Below are 19,230 nucleotides of genomic sequence, written 5' to 3' on the forward strand. Positions count from 1 at the left end.
TTTGCAGGGGCCGCAACCGAAACAAACAGGCCAAGTCAGCGGCCTCAGCAGGGGCTCCTCCAGGGACGGGTGTAGTTTATTGGGATGGATGTAGGGAGGGGCCGGCGGGGTGGATGGGTGAGTGGATTCTGAATGCGCTTGAGTGTGATTGCGGCCCAACCCACTGCGAGCACAGCCCCGCCCAGACTATGGGGGCACCTTCCTGGGCTCCCCAGCAACAGACACGGTCGCATTTAAAACATGTCCAGGGCTTCCCGGTGGCGCAGTGGTTAGGAACCCGCCCGCCAGTGCAGGGGACACGGGGTCGAGCCCTGGTCCGGGAGGATCCCACGTGCCGCGGAGCAGCTAAGCCCGTGCACCGCAACTACTGAGCCTGTGCTCTACAGCCCGCGAGCCGCAACTACTGAGACCACGTGCCACAACTACTGAAGCCCGCGCTCTAGAGCCCGCGAGCCGCAACTACTGAAGCCCACGCGCTTAGAGCCCGTGCTCCACAACAAGAGAAGCCACCGCAGTGAGAAGCCCGCGCACCGCAAAGAAGAGTAGCCCCCACTCGCTGCAACTAGAGAAAGCCCGCACGCAGCAATGAAGACCCAACGCAGCTAAAAATAAATAAATAAAATAAAAATTCTTTTAAATTAAAAAAAAAACACATCTCCAGTCAATGACCTTCTCACTGTTACTCTCCAGGTGTTTCCGGGACCCACAGCAGGGATGCCATTTCCCATCCGTAAGGCACCTGGATCAGATCTCCTCTGACATTTATTCTGCCACGTGAACCCTAACTTTATCTAAACCCCCAAAAAATGAAAAAAGAAAGAATTGTTGGAGTTTCCGTTGGAAGCGTAACCCAGGTTGCGTACAATCATGTATTAACTTTGGAGGAACTGGCATCTTCATGACACTGAGCCAGCCCATCAGGAACCTCAGGAGTCTGTGCAAAGCCATCACATTTAAGGAGGTGATATTTTCTACATGCACGTGCCATAGGTCTCTTTGTTAAACGTATTCCTATTTTCTACATTTATAATCATTGTAAATGGACCATTGTTTCCATTTATGTTTCTAGCTTGTTACTGATAGTATGAGGCAAATTTTAAAAATTAATATTTATCTATAAATATTGCACTTAGTCATTCTGCCACATTCCTTCATTGGTTCTGGTTGGTTTTCACTGGAGTGTCATGAGTTTTTTAGGTATATGATCATGTCACCGGCAAAAGAGGTGGGTGCGGAGAGAGAGAGAATTTGATATCTCCCTTTATAGTATAATACCCCTTAATTTTTCTCCTTATGAAATTCAGTAGACCCTCCAAAACAATTTTTTAAAGGTAACAATGAAGTTCCTAAACTTTCTCTTTTTCTTCTTTAAAATTAAAGGCTATAATTTTTCCTCCAAAAACAGTTTTAGCCATGGATCCTAAGTTTAGACAGAAAGTGCTTATTTTTCTTTGCTTTCTAGAGTTTTTACAATTTCAGTTTTTATTTCCCCTTCAACTTAAGGATTAATTAGGGACATGTTTCTAAAAGTCAAACTTGTAAAGTTATGGGTTTGGTCGTCTTTTCATTATTTGTGATTTGACCGGGTGATGACTGGGGAAGATGGCCTGTGTAACATCTCTCATGGCTCGTTTGTTAGGGTTTTAGATCAGTTTGGCTGTGATGTGATTGACGCCGGGTGAGCACTGCCTGGGTGAAGTGCGTTTCCCTGGGTTCTGACTGTTGCACGGCCCCTTGGCAACCCGCAGCCCCCCACCTGCCCTGGGCCCCAGGCAACCCTGACGTGTTTGCGGTCACCACACACTGATTTGCACTTCTGTTTACATTAAGTGAAATCATAGAATTTGTGCCTGGCTTTTTTCACTCAGCGTAAAGGTTTTGAGATTCCTCTACGCTGCCGAGAGCATCAGTGCCCTCGGGTGGACGGACCAGCCTTCGTGTGTCCGTTCACCTCCTGACGGGCGTTGAGGGGCCTCTCTTTTGGGCTCTTACAGATTGGGCTGCACAGGCCGTTCCCACTGCGTCTCCATGTCTCTGGGTAGATGCCGAGGAGTGGGATTGCGGTGGAGGTGCACGTTTAATTACAGGAAACCGTCTAACTGTCGTCCCAAGCGGCTACACCCCCGCCGTCCGGCCGGCCACAGGCGAGGGTCCTGGGTCCTCCCGGCTTCCCAGCACGTGCTGTGCTTGGTCTTTCTCATCGCAGACACTCGTGTGGGCGCCTGGTGGTCTCGCTTTGTGAGTTCAGTTTGCACCCTCACGACCAAGCGCGTTGATCAGCTTTTTGTAAGAGCAGACACGTCTTTTCAGGTTCTTACTTGCCATCTGTATCTCTTCTCTGGTAAAATGTCTATTCAGATCTTCTGTTTTTAACATCAGGTGGTTTGTGTTCTTGTCCTTGAGTTGTAAGAGTTCGTAATGTATTCTGGATATAAGAGTTTATCAGACGTATGGTCTGCAAATATATTCTCACAGTCTTGCCTTTTTTTTTAAACAGTGTCTTTTGAAGAACAAAAGTTTTTTGTTGATGAAGTCCAATTTATCAGTTTTTCTTTTAAGGCTCATGCTTTTTGTCACCTATGTAAGGAATCTTTGCCTAGGTCAAGGTCACAAAGATTTTTCTTTTATGCTTTCTTCTAGAAATTTTATAATTTTAGCTTTTCCATTAGGTCTATTACTGAGCTTTGTATAAGGTGTGAGGTTAAGGAAGACATTTTTGAGTTTGTGCGTTTGCATAGGAATATCTCATTGTTTTAGTGCCACTTGTGAAAAGACTATCCTTTCTTCACTGAACAATCTTTGCAACTTTGTCAAAAACTCACCTGACCATATATGGGTGGGTCTATTTCTGGACTGTCTATTCCATTCCGTGGGTCCCCATGTCAATTCTCCTGTCAGTACCATACTGTCTGGATTATAGTAGACCTTGGAAGCAAGCAGGGTAAGTCCTCTAAAGTTGTTCTCCTTTTGCAAAATTGTTTTGTCTATTCTAGGTCTTTTGCCATTTCCATATAAACTTTAGAATCAGCTGGTAAATTTGTTCAAAAAGGCCTATTTGCATTTTGTTTGGGATTGCACTGAATCCATAGATCAGTCTCGGGAAAACTGATCTCATAGCAATGCTGGGCCCATGAACATGGTGTATCTCTCTATTCGTTTAGGTCGTTTCACATTTCTCTCAACAATTCTATAGTCTTAGGTAAAACAGGCTTGCACATCTATTAACAATATAGTCATAGATTTTTATGTTTTTGTCAGCATTGCTAATGGAATTGTTTTTATTACTTTTCTTTTTAATAAATTTATTTAGTTATTTATTTATTTTTGGCTGCGTTGGGTCTTCACTGCTGTGCACGGGCCCCCTCTAGTTGTGGCAAGCGGGGACCACTCATTGCGGTCGCCTCTCCCGCTGCAAAGCACGGGCTCCAGGCACGTGGGCCTCAGCAGTTGTGGCTCTCAGGCTCCAGAGCGTAGTTGTGGCGCACAGGCCCCGCCACTCCATGGCTTGTGGGATCCTCCCGGACCAGGGATCGAACCCACATCCCCTGCATTGGCAGGCAGACTCTCAACCACTGTGCCCCCAGCGAAGCCCTGGAATTGTTTTTAAATTTCATCTTCCAATTGTTAGCTGCTAATATATAACAATCCATTTGTTTGTTGTCTATTAATCTTGTGACCTTGCTAGATTCACTTATTTGTTCTAGTAGTGGTTTTATAGATTCCTTCGACTTTTCTGCACAGATGATATGTTGTTTGTTAACAAAGACAGTTTTACTTCTTCCTTTTCAATCTTCATGCCTTCTGTTTCTTTTCTTGTCTTAGTGCAATGGCCAGACCCTCCAGTACAAGGGGATTGGGAGCATCCTTTGCTCGTTACTGAGTTGAGGAAAGTGTTCAGTATTTTGCCACAGACTATGATGTTAGCTGAAGGGTTTGCTAAGGTTTTGTTTGTGGCTGAGTACATAATACATAGCTGTTAAATGTTTAAAACTCATTATTTGTCAAATATTCACTGAGCACCTACTATGTGCCAGGCACTGTTGCAGGTGTTGGGAGGACAGCCATGCGCTGGTCAGGGTCCCTGCTCTCAAGGCGCTTACCTTCTGTTGGCAGAGACTGACACAAAGAAGCAAGCAAGCATATAGTGTCACTTCAGGTAACGAGACGGGCTATGTAGGACCATAAAGCTGGGTGATGGGACGGCGGGTGGTGAGGGCTGTTTTTCTTTGCCCACTTTATTTTGGGTTCATATTCAGATTGATAATCAATAAAAATTTGTGGCGTTACGTGAGAGTCTAGTTTCATGCTTCCCACAAAGGGCTCAATCACCCCAGGGAAATATGGCTCTCTTCTCCAGGGTTCTGAGGCCCCTGCTGTCACTGGCCACGTGTCCGAGCCCCATGTCTGTGTGTCTGCAGGCAGTCTGTGCACTCAGTGACTCTGCCTCCCTCCCCTGCAGAACTGCACGCTGTGTCCCACGCGTGGCAGCCCCTGGCGGGTTCACCTCCTCTGCGTCTCCCTGCGGTGTCTCCTGACCAGGGGCCTTCGCATTTCTTTATGCAACACTCTTCACTTGCCAATTGTCACAGAATTTCCTTTCTAGCTCTTGAGAGTCTGAGTGCGATTGCACAGATCTGTGACTCAGTTTGTGGAGAACAGACGTTACATTACGGAGTCTCCCCATCCATAAGCATGACAAGTATCTTTCCTTACTTAGGTGTTTTTTAGTTTTTCATTAAATTTCATAATTTTTCCCATAGTTTTATTTCAAGTTTAAAAAGTATTTTTCTCTTTTAAAAAATTGACTTTAGTCTAAATGCAACATGGTACCCTGGATTGGATCCTGGAACAGAAAAAGGACATTAGTGGAAAAAGTGGTGACATCTGAATACAGCCTGCGGTTTGGCTGACAGCACAGTGTAGGTTATTTTCGCTTTGATGAACGTACCAGGGTTAACACGGGGAGATGGTGGCCACTGGCGTTCAGGAGCCCTTGGACTACCTGCGTGACTCTTCTGTAAACCTAAAATTATTTCAAAATGAAGTTTTAGAGATCAGCTTTAATTTACGTACTGTTTAAATGGACATCGTTTCCATCACGTATGAGGTAGCGTAATCGGATGCAGCCAAGGTGGTGAATGCTGAGAAGGGTTTTGACCACAGGGGCCACCAGTGCGCACAAGGAGTCCCAGGAAAACCTGTCTAGAAAGACCCTGGGTTGGGAGCAAGTAGGAGGCGGTTCGGGAATTCAGCGCCAGGAAGAACGGCAGGTGCAAAGGCCCCAAGGTAGGGACGTCGCAGCCCCTCACTCCACGTCGCCGCCCGCCCCGCCTCCCCCCACCGCGGGCCTGCAGAGAAATCTGAAAACCTTCATCTCCTACAGGGTCGCGGTGGGTATTACGTCAGGGAGGGAGGAGGACCGGGGGGCCGTGGACGGAGGGACCGGGCAGAGCTGCGGCAGGCGGAGGCCAGGGCAGGCCCGGGCCAGCCCCTGTCCACCGTCCACAGGCCGCGGTGCGGGCAGACCCCGTCTCCTCCTGTGCGGGCACCCCGCGGACGCTGTTCTAGAAAGCTCTCTCTAGCTGTTGGGTTTCTGTGTAACCCGCACCCCGCACCCAAGTGTGGGACCTGCTCCAGCGTTAGAAAGGTGCCGCCACCTCCTCCTGCACTGAGGTCGTCCCCGGGGCTTTGTCTGACTGTCAAGGAGGGCTGGGACCCCCGCCCCCGCCCCGGCGCTCCCCTCCCCGCTAGTCACCGGCAAGCTGAGGCTGCGAGAAGGGCCAGGGCAGGGGGGGGTCAGCCCCTGTGCCCACACCCCTACGTGGCCGGCGCGGCCGGCTGCGGGACCCCCGCCTGGGATTCGGGAGGCTTGGGCTGCGGCTGGCGGTCCAGCCTTGGGCACCGGGTGGGGACGGTGCGGGGGCCGCGTGCGGAGGCGGGGTCGGGTGAAGGGCGGGGCTGCGGGGGAGGGCCCGCAGCGTCCGTGCCGATTTCGGGCATCCACGCCGCGGTAGAGTGAGCGTTGGTGCCCCGCCCCGGCCGTGGAGAGACCATCCGGCCTCCAGCGTCCCCTCCGCGCGCTGGGGTAGCTCCCCCCGCGCCCTCTCTGCCTCCTGGGCGCCAGCGCAGCGCTCCGGTGGGGGCAGGGCCAGGCCCCTGGTCCGGGGTGGGGCTCCTGGTGTGCAGAGCTCAGCACACAGCGGGGGCCCAGTGAACGCCTGTTGGATCACTAGGCCCAGAGCCCGCACAGCTCGTTGGAGGAGCAGGTCTGGGGACCCAGACCACCCAGGCAGGGAGGCCCCTCCAGCCCCCACCCCAGCCTCCACCCACTTTCCCTCTTGGGACAGAGATATAGACGAGACTGGTTCACCCACGTCTGCCTTAAGATGCCAGGACTTTCCGGGGGGAGAAAGAGCTATCAGTCACTCTCACTTTAGCGTGAACGAGCTCGTTCAAGGGGGGAGATTTGCGTGAAAGCTGCCCGCCGAAGCTGTGGGGGGCCCCCCCGGCCAGGGAGGCTGGGAAGGTTGCCGTTGCTAACGGACTGGGGCTCGCTCCTGCTTCCCCCACCGCCTGCCGGGGACGGCAGCCCCAGGGGCGGGGAGATGCCGGCCCCTCGTCCAGGGAGCGATGAGACAGTGTATCAGCAGCCCTGCTCGTGACCAGTTTCCTTGAGCCACTGGCTTGAAATCTCCTTCGCAGAATTCTGCAGATGTGGGTGGAAACTGACGCGAGGCTCTTGGTTTTCTGTTAGCGTCTGTATCTGCGCCGTCGGCCGAGCCCCGTCCAGGCGGGCTCCCCGTCCCTACAGTCTGTGGTGGCAACTACCCTGCGACCCTGTAGTAGTTTCGGCAGCTAGGAAGACCCACGTGGTGCAGGCATGGCCCGGCCCGACGGAGGTCCAGTTTTCAGCCCAGAGCACTCAACCAGAAGTTGCCGCCTTCCCACCAAATGGCTCCCTCTGCCCACACGGGGGGAGGGGGTCACTCCCGAGGAACCGGCAGATGCAACATTGGTGCAGGTGTCTGCAGGGCAGGGAGTCTCTCCAGGTTCCGTGCAGCACGGACCTGTGCAGCCTCAGAACAGAACAGGAGTCCCTGGAGCGCGGAGGACAGCGCAGTGGAGACTCCGAGAGAAGCGGGCAGGACAGAGTCGGGCCTCGAAGCCAGGGCAGGGAAGGGGGCACCCCTGGATATGGGTGTAGAGAGGTGGTGGTGTCAGCACCCACCCACCCACCTCGCGGCTTGTTCCCGAGGCGTGGACTCAACTAGCCCTGGGCCGCGCTTGGGAGGGACCATCACGGGATGAGAGGACAGAGGCAGGACCTGCAGAGACCGGTGGCTAGAGAGGCGGGGGACAGGACGGCGGGCACAGGGCAGCAACCTGGCCCGGGGTCCCCTCAGGAGCGTGGCTGGTTCCCAGGGGGTGTGCAGGGGTGACGGGGCGCTGGCTTCACACCTGTCGGCCGTGTGTGGGTGTGTGCGGGGCGCTTCTGGGGGACTGGCCGCAGGGGCTGAGATCGGCTGACCCGCAGCGCTAACCACTGCGTTCCCCTCCCCATGATGCCCGTGCATCCGGGTGCAGCGGGGCTGGGGCCGCCGCGGGCCAGGACCACGCTCTGAGGCTGTAATTATGCATCTCTGTCCCGGGGGCCGAGCCGGAGAGAGCATCCGGGGAGGTGTTTGTTGTCGCCTGTGAATCAGGAGCTCACGAGGAAAGTGGGGCTGGCGAGGCAGAGAAATTATGGCCTTGGTGCTGCCACATGCAGCTGCCAGCAGTTCTGGGCCAAGGCCGGCGCCCAGCCCTACACAGTGGCCGAGAGCCCGCCAGACGCCTGTCGCCTGTCCCCCGCGCCTCAGCCCACACAGCCATTCGCCCAGCCATGCTGCCACCTCGAGAGGCTGAGCCTCTGCTGCATTCCGGGCCCAGAGCGGACACACACGCACACAGCCACCCACAGACACCGACAGACACACACACACACACACAGCCACCCACAGACACCGACAGACACACACACACACACACAGCCACCCACAGACACCGACGGACACACACACACACACACAGCTACCCACAGACACCGACAGACACACACACACACACACAGCCACCCACAGACACCGACAGACACACACACACACAGCCACCCACAGACACCGACAGACACACACACACACACACAGCCACCCACAGACACCGACAGACACACACACACACAGCCACCCACAGACACCGACAGACACACGCTCCACCCCCGGAGCTCGCACAGACGCACCGCTGCACACACAGCCGCAGCACAGAGGCCTGCGTGTGCAGTTGAGCCCCCCTTACAAGCACAGCCTGAGGCCGCTGCCCTGCTGCGCGGGGGAGCTGGGCGGGACGGGAGTGGGGCCGGGACAGGGCGGGCCTGGCCTGACTCCCGCCTTCCTGTGCCCAGGGGCCACCAAGGACATGGGGAAGATGCTCGGGGGTGACGAGGAGAAGGACCCCGACGCCGCCAAGAGGGAGGAGGAGCGGCAGGAAGCGCTGCGGCAAGAAGAGGCGGAGCGCAAGGCCAAGTGCGCCAGGATGGAGGCGGAGCGCGAGGCCATGCGCCAGGGCATCCGCGACAAGGTGGGCGCGAGGACGAGGACGGCCCCTGCGCCGCGCGGACCGGGTGCTGCCAGACGAGGGCCTCCGGCTGCCCCTCCCTCCTTGCGGCTCTAGGACAGACCTTGGGGGTGGTCCAGTGGGAGGGGAACAGGCAGCTGAGGGCACCGCCCCCCAGGGTCCACGTCTGCCACACGGGCTCACCAGGACTGCGGCCCACTCTGTGGGGCCCCAAGTCCTTCCTGGCCCTGACGGCAGGGACCCGGTCCCATCCTCCCGGGCTCCTTAGACAGGGTCAACCCTAACCCAGCCCTTCCTGTTGCTGAGCCCCGGGACTGCCCCAAAGGACCCGGAGGGGAGGCCCGCCCGGAGGGGAGCGGCAGGGCAGTCAGGGGCTGGCCCACAGGCAGGCCCTGGGTGGGTGAGTCGTCATGGGCGGGGGAGGCACCTCACCACCCCTGGGTGGGCCTCAGACAGGGTGTTGGGGGAGCGGGTCTGTGAGCTGTGAGGTCTGGCTGGGGGCTGGCTGCAAGCTGGAGGCCACGACCTTTTCCAGAACCATCTGGGCGACCTTCCCCTCTGTGTGAGGGCAGTGATAGCATCGTCCCAGGTGCGGAAACCGAGGCCCAGAGCAGGGGCGGGTGTACGAGGCTGAGTCGGCAGCTAGGCCACGGGTGGGCTGTGCCCCAGGGGCATGTCCACTGCCCAGCCTCAGTTGCCCATCCAGCGCCTGGGTCAGAAGCGCTGGAGAGGCCGGGAGAGGGCAAGTGTGGGGCAGCAGCTCTGGCCTTGTCCGGGGTGGGCTGGGCTGGGCGCCAGGTGGAGGAGAGGAGCCCTCCCTAGGAGCCCAGGGCGTCCCTGAGCCACGTGGCCTCCCAAGGTCCACACCATCTCGGGGCTCGCCCGCCACCCTTGGCCCGGCACAGGCCAGGCCCCTCCATCGAAGGTGCTCGATTCCAGTCACTGGGTCCTGGGGCCCAGGTGGGGAACTCAGTTTGGGGGATGCTGCTTCGCTTGCTTCTGTCCTGGCCCCTCACCCCGACTCCCCGTCTCTGGGCCCGAGGGAAGCGCTCCCAGACATTGGGGATGAAATCTGTGGGTAAGGGGCCAGGTGGGGGGCGGTCGGGCCTCCCGAGGGCATCTCCACAGTCCCCAGCCCTAGGGGGACCAGCCAAGATGCCCAGGCTTCGGGGCGGGACGGCTCAGGCCGCAGAACCCTCCCACCTACTTGGTGTCTCAGCACCTCAGCCTGACGCAGAAGCTGAGGCGGGGGCACAGGCGGGGCGCCTGCAGGTCTCTGAGGGGTCCCCCACATTGATGGGGGCGTGGGGGCCACTCACCCTGATGTCCCCCCACTGATCACTGGACACCTTTCCTGGGACCTGCAGAAAGTTCGAGTTGATTTTGCTGGGATGGCAGCTTGTGAGCTCCCCACCCCCAGGACCAGCCCTGCTGCCGTCCTGAGTTGAGGACTCGAGGCTTTTTGAGCTGTTTGCGGAAGAGCCAGGAAGTGCGCACCATGGATCAGACAGCAGAGACAGCCAGACCCCACTCAGGCTGTGCTGGGGGACAGCAGCGTAGCCATCCGGAAATGGAGGACAGGGCTGGGGGGAGTCAGAGGATAGAGAGACAGAGACAGAGATACAGACAGAAACAGAGAGGCAGAGAGAAAGAGAGACAGAGACAGACTGAGAGCCGCCCAGGCAGAGTGTCTTCTGAGAGGGGAGTAATGGGGGGTAGCCGCGAGGGAGGGACAGAGACTGAGCGATGCGGGGGGAAGGATGGGGAGGACCATCTGTCCACTGTCCGTCTGTGTTCAGCCAGCCTGCCAGCCATGGCTTTGCCCCAGGTGGACACCTAGTGGGGAATCCTGGGGGGTGAACTTATTTGTCCCAGCCCTCGAGCCCCCAAAACAGGTCACAATGTGTGGCCAGGTCGGAGCCCCCTGGGGGTGTGGCACTGTGGGCATGGCTTCCCCAGTCTCCCCCCTTCTGAGCCAGGTGCCCAGTGAGCCCCTGCCCCAAGCCTCGGGAACTATCCAGGGGCTCAGGTATGCATGTAGATTGGGGCCAAGGCTCAGCCAGGGTGTGGATGGGGGCGGGCGCTGACGGTGTGGGTTTCTGTTCATTACACACTCCGCTCGTTTTGCCTTTAATAGCAAAGGCCCTTCTGTCCCTCCTCTTTCCAGACCCGCCAGTGGCCCCCATTTCTCCCAGGGCCCCAGCCCTACGTGTGCAGTGACCTCTTCCCCCCCAACCACCCCAACGGGGCTCCCACTGCCGCAGGGCCTTTGCGTGACTGCTTCTCTCTGGAGCTCCCTGAGGCTCCTCCCTCCCCGCCCCCTCCCCCTCCTTTCCTGTTTTATTTTGCTCTGCACCTGCCTTCATCTGACGCACTCATGCTTTTTACTTGTGTGCTGTTCATTGTCCTTCCCTCACGGGGAGGGCAGGAGCTTTGACTGCCTGCACTTGGCGCTTGGATGCTGAGCTAGCAGTGAGTGAATGAATGAATGAATGAGTGATGAGTGAATGAATGAATGAGAGAATGAGTGAGTGAATGAGTGTGTGAATGAATGAATGAGAGTATGAGTGTGTGAATGAATGAGTGAATGAATGTGTGAATGAATGAATGAATGAATGAGTGAATGAGTGAGTGATGAGTGAATGAGTGTGTGAATGAATGAGTGAATGAGTGAGTGTGTGAATGAATGAATGAGTGAGTGATGAGTGAGTGAATAAGCATCAGCTCCAGGGTCCTCTTCTTCCTCAGAGACATCTAGTGGGACTTAAAGGTCACAGAGTGAGTCCCAGTGGAAGTGGGGATGTGCCCCACCCTGAGGGCACCTGAGGTCCTGCAGCTCCATGTGAGGCCCGGGGGCAGGGTGACCCTCACCCACCCCCACCCGCCAGCCAGGGGCAGGCGATGGATCATGTGCTCCCCTGTCCTCAGGACCCCAGCTTCCGGGGCGGCCACATGGAAGGCTGCACCCCTTGGCAGAGCCCCAGGGCCCTCCAGCCTGTGCCCCGTGGGTCCCCTGGGCAGGGGTCCTGCTTCCCCAGACGAGCACCCCGCCATCTGGGACCCGCATTGGGTGGGTGAGCACCTTCGCTTCTGAACCGCCTCCATAGGCCCCAGGCTGTTCCTCACCCCCGCCAACCCCCAGACCCGCCATGGCACCACCAGCTGCAGCGGCAGGCCTCACCCCACCGTGCCTGGGGCCTGCTTCGTGTGCACAGCCAGGGTCTGATCTGGCCCGCCCAGGGGGCGGGGTGGTGTCTGCTGAGTCCAGTGGCCAGGGCAGGGGTCAGAGCTGGCCCCCGCCCCACACACTGGCTGGGCGCAGGTTTCCTCACCGGCCCTGCCAGAGCAGTTCTCCTGCTGTCACGGGGTTAGGCGGGACTAGCGGGCCAGGGCCCGTTCCTGGAGGGCGGCCTGCAGGGACGGTGTGGGGTGCGTTGGGGAGCACACAGACGCCTGCCGGGGCCCCCCCGGCCACCACAGAGCTGAGTCCGCCGGGTGGGGGCCTTTCCTGGGTGACTGCAGAGCTAACCAAGGCGGTAGCCACTGGGCCAGGCCTGGGGGTGTGCAGGGAAGAGGGCGATGGTGAGCTGCCCCCACTCGTGGGTCAGAGGCGGCTCAGGACAGGTCTGCCGCATTCTGGACGCTGGAGCCCCAGGAGCCCCAGGAGCCCCAGGTCCCCCCAGAAGTGGACGGCGCTCAGAGTGGGAGGAGAGGCTTCCCTGGCAGTGCAGGGTGCAGGCCAGAGCACCCGCCTAGCCCCGGCTGTCCTGACTCTGAGGGGAGCTCAGCGCATGGCGCCCCTGCCCACCGACCCCTCCCCCTCCCCACGCCCCCAGGCCCTGCCCCCGCGAAGTCCACCGGACACCCGTGTCCTCAGAGCCCTTCTCCACCCGGCATGCTTAGGCAACCCCCTACTGCCCTCCTGCTCCCCACAGGTGGGAACCCTGGCCTTCAGGTGTGGCTCCCCCAGTGGCCCTCGCTGGCCCCGGGGCTCCAGACCCACTTCTTCCAGCCCTCTCCTGGTGCTGTGTCTCCCCACCCACCCCCAGACCTCATGTCTGGTCAGAGAAGAGGGTGCCGAGCTGCATGGCACGGGATCCCATCGAGCTGCGCCGTACAGGGCCCCATCGGGTCGGGGGGGTCCATCAGATGGGGGCCGAGGGGCCAGGCCGGGGTCACGCGTCGTCTGGGCGCCCGGCTCCCCAGGCGATCTCGTCTGCATTCGGGACTTACCATCTCACGCGCCGGCTGGCGCTGCGCGGGTCCAGGTGGGAGGGGAGGCTGGCCCACCTGCGTCAATTGCATACGCTCTTCCTGATTTGCATACCCACCTTCTGGTTTGCGCACGCACTGCCAGGTTTGGTGCTTCCAGCTGCCCACGTTCCGCAGCCTCGAGCCACAACCATCCTCAAGCCAGCGCCGAGCTGGTGGGTCTGAGTCGATCCGGCCCCCACACCCCAGGTTTGTGCTGAGAATAACAGGTGTGGGCACATACGGATTCTCACCAGTAACGAGCACCGCATTGCCCAGGGTGCTGGCCGCCTTGGGCTCCCTCCCGGCCACAGAGTGTGCAGTGGGGCCCTGCCATCTCAGTGGTTGAGGAGGATGGGGGGTGTCCAAACCGGCTCTCAGCCAGACCACATCAGAGCCAGGCTCTGGGAGGGACCCCAGAGAGTAAGGCGGCCCTCAGGTTTGCCCAGAGTGGCGTTAGCCTCGGAATGATCTTGAGCCTCAGGGGAGCGACTGGGTTGGGGCCTGGAGTCTCCTTCCTGGACCCTAGAGGGGAAGACCCTGACACAGGTCCCTTCCCAACCCCGAGTCAGGGAGGTCCCTCTGCTTGACCATATACTGCACGTTCCCGCCCTTACGTGTGTGCCATTGTCACCCGCCTGTTCCGCCAGCGCCGTGTGTTTCCCTGAGCATGTGCACCTTTGCTGTGAGTGTGTGTGGGCTTCGGCCACCACAGCCCCCCATGGTGAGGGGGTCGCGGCAGGTGTGGTGACCCTGGAGGAGGGCCATGCTCCTAGGGCCAGTCCACCCGAGTGGCTGCAGTCCGGTCGGCTTGTCGCACTCTCTGCCCTGAGCTGACCTGACGGTGCTCAGTGGGGAGGCCCTCTGGGCAGCGTGCCGCTGCTCAGAATATACTCCGGTGCCCTACGCCCCCCACCCCGCATGGAGACCCTTTCCCCGCTCCTGGCTCTTGTTCACGGTGCAGGGGGGCCTTCAGGCTGCCTAAGGCCCCTGCTGAAGAAGGGTAGACAAACCCTCCTCCCTCCCTCCTCAGTGGCTGAGGGGACCCCGGCTGCGCTCTGGTCACCGGTGGGCCAAGAGCATGGCTTCCCTCTCTCAGACTCTGCTGAACGTGGGCCTTGCCGCCCCCCCCATGCCTGAAGCCATCCGCAGCCTTGAGGGAGGAGGTGGGTGCCGAGGTTTCCCTCAGTAAGCTGGGGAGTAGGACACAGCCAGCCCCCAACCCCCAAGTCTGGAAACAGAGGGAAGGGTCTTCTTGGAGGGCCAGGGTGCCCTTTCCCTCCACACCCCCCCACACACACCTGCCACGAGCACCAGAAGCAGAGCCCACCGCTTCCTTCAGGAGGGGCTGGTGAGGAGAGATGACCGGGCGTGGGGGATCCTCCCCAGGGCCAGCAATCCTGCGCTGTGTGCTTCCCAGGAGGAGTCTGCAGCCTGTCAGTAATTGATAATCGACCATCGCTGACACCCACGTGCTCCCCAGTGCTTCCTCTTTACCCTCATCAATGCTTCTGCGCCCAGACATTCCCTAATGTGTAAGCCAGGACCTCAGACCTGGCCAAGGGGCACCCCTCTCCCCAGCCTGGGCGGGTCTTGAGCTCTGCCCACCAGATGGGCGACCTGCCCCGCAACACACCAGGCCAGCTTGGTCCCACCTGGTTCCCACCAGCTCTAAGGCAGGAGGTGTTTCCCGTGTCTCATGGCCGCATGACCGCAGGCTCACACGCCATCAGGGCTCTGTTCATCCGGGAGGGCTGGTGAGGGTGCTGATGGGCCTGGCGGAGGTGGGGGTTCGTCTCCTAGAAATTTATTTCCTCGGTTCTGGAGGCTAGAAGTCCAAAATCAAGATGTCAGCAGGGCTGTGCTCCCTCTGAAACCTGAGGGGGAGAATTCTTCTCTCTTCTAGTTTCTGGGGGCTTCCGGCAATGCTTGTGTCCTTGGCTTGTGACAACGTCGTTCCGAACCCTTTCTCCGTTTTCATCTTCTACTCTGTGTATCCTTTTCTTTCTCTTACAGGGAAACTCTCTTTGGATTTAGGGCCCAGGAAGAGCTCATCTCTATTCTTACCTTAATTATATCTGCAAAGACCCTATTTCCAAATAAGGTCACATTCTGAGGTTCCAGGTGACATGAATTTTGGGGGGACACCATTCAATCCACTGCTGAGGGGAGATTTGGGAGAGGGCTCAGGGCAGAGACACACGCAGGAAACCAGAATTGGGGGCGCTCAGCGGTGCCCAGGGGTGTTGCTGAGGGCACACCTAGATGGGGTTCCAGGACATCCACCTGGAAGTGACCGCCGGACACGGAGCATGCAGAGTGACCCTCCAGGGACTGGGGTCTTGGTGGCATCCGGGGATACTTGGCCAGGCAGGAGGGTGTGGCCACGTGTCGCCGGACCGAGGATCTGGGCTGCGTGGGGCCCGCCAGCCACAGAACACCGGCTTCTCCACCGCTGTGGGCAGGCGTTCCGCCCCGGCTCCCTCCGCTCCGGGACCACAGCCCAAGGCGGGCTGAGGACTGCGCCCACTTCCCCGGAAGGCGGGACCGCATGAGGGCGGGGTCACGGCCTCAGCGCCCCGCCCCCACGGAGAAACGCGACTTTCGTCCTTCCCCCCCCCCCTCCCGCAGTTTCACCCTCAGCGGGGTCCCCCGTCCAGGCTCCCGGCGTCGCCCCCGCCTTCTCCGAGGGGGTCTCCCCGCCCCTCCAGGCAGCCTCCGGGGTGGGGACCCCTCCTGCCGGGGGTCTTGGTGGTCGTCCGCTCCCGCACACGCCTTTCTCAGCTGCAGGTGCTGCCTCCAGAGGCCCCTCGGCCGATCCCGCAAACGCAGGGTGGGTCTTGCCCGCCCGGGTCCCGAGAGCGCCCCTCCCGGGGCTGGGACCCGGGTCCGGGACCTGCCCGTCTGACCCCGCCCGCCCTGTCCCCCGCAGTACGGCATCAAGAAGAAGGAGGAGCGCGAGGCCGAGGCCCAGGCCGCCATGGAGGCCAACTCGGAGGGCAGCCTGACGCGGCCCAAGAAGGCCATCCCGCCGGGCTGCGGGGACGAGCCGGAGGAGGAGGAGGAGAGCATCCTGGACACGGTCATCAAGTACCTGCCCGGGCCGCTGCAGGACATATTCAAGAAGTAACGCCCCTGGAGCTGGACAGGAGCCCGGAGCCCCGCCCCCTCGCCCACCCCCGTCCTGCCCTGCGCGGAGGCGCCTGAAGGGATGTCGGGAGCAGCGTGCAGCCCCCCAACGCCAATATAAGCCATAGCCCTAGGTCTGTCCGCGCCTGGCCCCCTCAAGCCTCGGGAGCCTCCGCCCGCCTCTCGCCCCATCCCCGCACCGCCATCGCCACCGCCTCCGAGGGAGGGGCGCCCGGCCCCCCACGGCCCCCGCGGTCCGGGCTGCAGGCCCCGGGGACTAGCCTCCGGGCTCCTCCGGCAGCGGGTGGATTGGACCTACCCCAGAGCCTGGGAAGCCCCTTCTCGCTCCTCCCTTCACCGCCCACCCAGCAGGGCCCATGGCCAGGGACACCAAAAGGGCCGGCCCTGCGTCGTGGGCGCCTGTCGGGCCCACCCTCGGGAGCACAGCCATAGTAGGCGGCGCGGTCGTGAGGCCGGGGTGGGGGCTGGCGCCTGGGGCTCAACCCCCCGGGGTCAGCCTGGACCCCAAGTCCTACCCCGCACCGACGCCCGGGTTGCTGAATCTGCCGTCCACCGCTCTCCATCTGCACCCCTTCCCTTCCTCGTCCACCTGTGTCTGTCCTCCCGCTCCCTCCTCGGCCCCCCCCTCGGGAAGGCTTTGCTTCTTAGGACTGCTGGGGCCTGTTCTCTTCTCCAGGAAGGGAGAGAAAGCGATAGGCTTAGGGGGACACGCTCAGACCCCCGTCCCTCACACACCCCTGTCGCTCAAGCTCTTCGGCGTCCGTGAGCCCAGCTGAGCCCGGCCCACTCTCCTCCCTGGTTGGCACCTCCCGTCCCCTCCGAGGCTGCTCGGGGGACGCCCTGCCCTCACCCTCCGAACACCCACACCTTCACCCAGAACCGGGGAGGAGGCCCAGAGCCCTGTGGGCCGAGCGCTGTGCACAGGCAGGAGGGCGTGGCGCGGAAGGCCGCCCCCGCGCCCTGCAGGCCCCCGAGGGTGTCGTCCCAGCCGCAGAGCCCGCCCGGTTGGACGGAAACGACCGCGGGCCTCCCAGCGTCCCCCCCAGCGTCCCCGTGGCCTCTGCCCTTGTGTAATTTGCATCACAATATGTCGAATCTCAGGTAAATGAGGTCTTTTGTATTTGAGGAGTTTTATCTCGACAGAAAGCCCATCACCTCGGTCCCTGGGGCCCTTTCTGTCCACATCAAAAATTCATCGTGTCCAGTGTCGCGGGTCAGGGGCGCGGCCCTCCCCAGCTCCTTAGAGAAGCCATAACGACTAGACTGCAATACCGACCCCTGGCGCCCACCCCCACCATCCCCCGCCGTCCGCGCTGCGCCCCGACACCTCCCGGTTCCTCGTCTTTTTTAAATGCCTGTTTTCACACTTTAAAAAGCCAGCTCTGAGCAGACAGGGCGTCGTCTCGTAGAAACCCCGCATCTCGTCCCCAGCGCGTGGGGCGCCCGAGCAGCCGAGCTTAGTGTAGACCGTGGATGTCCTCTGTCCGTCTGTCCCGGCGCCTGCGCTTCCTCCTGCATGTCGGGGGCCGCTGCGTGTGTTCTCTCTGGATGGAATCACAGCCAATAAACACCACAGTGATTTAATGCGTGCGGCCATTCCCTCCGGAGCCCTGATTTCCCTGGGAGGCGATGCGGGTGGAGGGTGCAGCCGGGGTCATGGCGGGAAGGCCAGAGCCCGCCGGGATGCACACCCTTTGGGCCCTGTCGGACGACCCCCACTAGCCCCCGCACCCGGCCAGATGGGAACACCTTCCCCTTTCGCTGGGGCCGCTGCAGGGGCTCCCCGCCGCCCTGTGTCCCTAAGGTAGTCCCGGCCAGAGTCATCTCCCCCTGAAATGCAGCCCGGCCCCTTCCTCAGCGCCCCTCCCCACAAGTCTCCCGCCTGCAGCACAGGCCCCACCCCAGGCCTGTCCTGCCCCACAGCTATACCGGGCCCTGGGGCCCAGGTCCCACTGTGCTGGCCACACCTTGGGCCCAGCGGGGAGCTGAGGCTCAGCCCTGGGGGTCCTGCCTGTTGTCTGTCTGGTGGTGGCCATCCCTCCTCCCTGTGCCCTCAGGGAGGCCTCTGTGTCCCACGCCTGCCTGTCGAGGCTGAGGCCTGACGAGGTGCCCGTGGGACCTGCTGGCTCTGAAGCCTGGCCCGGGGTACCCTGACCCCACCCCGAGATGCCACGGCCACTTGTGTCCCCAGAAAGGCCTTGTTTGACCTCCATTTCTGGGGGCCTCTCTCCAGGAAAGTGGTATCTGTGACATTCCTTACACTGCTGGCTGAGAACGCACGGGAGCCTTCCAGCAGAACCCGCCCAGTCTCAGCAAACAGAAAGGACACACTTGTCCCCCTCCCCACCCCCATTCCTCTTCCCCTCCCCACCGAGCTGTGCCCAGAATACTGCCCTGGACCCGTTGCCCCTTTGCCTCTGCCTCAGAACTTGGACAGAAGCCTTTGTAGCCAATTCTGGCTTTGGGATCTGCGAGCCACCGCCCCCAGCGTAGCTGCTCTTAGGAGGGCGCCCCAAACAGCCCCCATCATCAGTCTCCACCCCCCCCCTCACCCCCAGCCTGGCCTGGACTCATCTGAGTCTTGAGCAAGGAGCCAGGTGTGCCGGCGACCTGGATCGCCTTCCCTTGGGACCCCAGCCAGCCCTTCCTCAGTGCCTGGTGGGGCAGACCCCTTGGGTGCCCGGTCCCAGGACTCCAGGGAGAGGCACTCGTTCACGTCAGGCTTGCCGAGCCCCCATGCTGTGCAGAGCTCTGTTCTAGGCACCGGGGGTAATTGAGGTCCCTTCCTCCTGGGACTGATTGTTCCAGTGGCCAGATGATAAACACATAATAAGTCAGGTGGTGGTTTCTTCCGTGTAGGAAATGGAGCAGGATAAGGGGGCAGAGAGGATGGTAGGGTAGCTATTTCACCTCCTCGGAGGTGGCATGTGCAGACAGGCCCCAACGAAGAAAGGAGGGAGCCCCGTGGGCCTCGGGAGGGAGAGCATTCCAGGTAGAGCCCTGAGGCAGGAGCCAGCTGAGCATTTCACAGTGGCACGGGGACTCCGCCTGCCGTGCCCTTGCCCCTGGGCTTGCTTGAGGACCACACTGCCTCTTCACAGAGCCTCCTTCCTTTCAGAACAGTTAACTCTATTTTGACAAAGCAGAGCACGCTTTGATACTTGGCCCCCCAGAGACGTCCTCCGCTGCGCGGGCAGGCGGGGCCTCGCCCTGGTC

At 60.2% G+C, this 19,230-nt stretch overlaps 1 protein-coding gene across 3 annotated transcripts in view; it reads left to right on the forward strand.

Moving 5' to 3' along the window:
• Positions 1 to 17,598, forward strand: part of CPLX1 (complexin 1) — a 39,377-nt gene extending 21,779 nt beyond the window's left edge. For all 3 annotated transcript variants that reach the window (XM_082391458.1, XM_082391456.1, XM_082391457.1), the window contains 2 exons: positions 8,441 to 8,616; positions 15,797 to 17,598. In XM_082391458.1, coding sequence (XP_082247584.1) covers positions 8,455 to 8,616; positions 15,797 to 15,994 — 360 coding nt within the window. In that variant the 5' untranslated portion in view covers positions 8,441 to 8,454 and the 3' untranslated portion in view covers positions 15,995 to 17,598. The remainder of the gene's footprint in view (positions 1 to 8,440; positions 8,617 to 15,796) is intronic.
• The last annotated feature ends 1,632 nt before the right edge of the window (positions 17,599 to 19,230 follow it).

The sequence above is a fragment of the Balaenoptera borealis genome (genome assembly GCF_965194805.1).
Source record: "Balaenoptera borealis genome assembly, chromosome: 4".
In the NCBI taxonomy this organism is placed as follows: domain Eukaryota; kingdom Metazoa; phylum Chordata; class Mammalia; order Artiodactyla; family Balaenopteridae; genus Balaenoptera; species Balaenoptera borealis.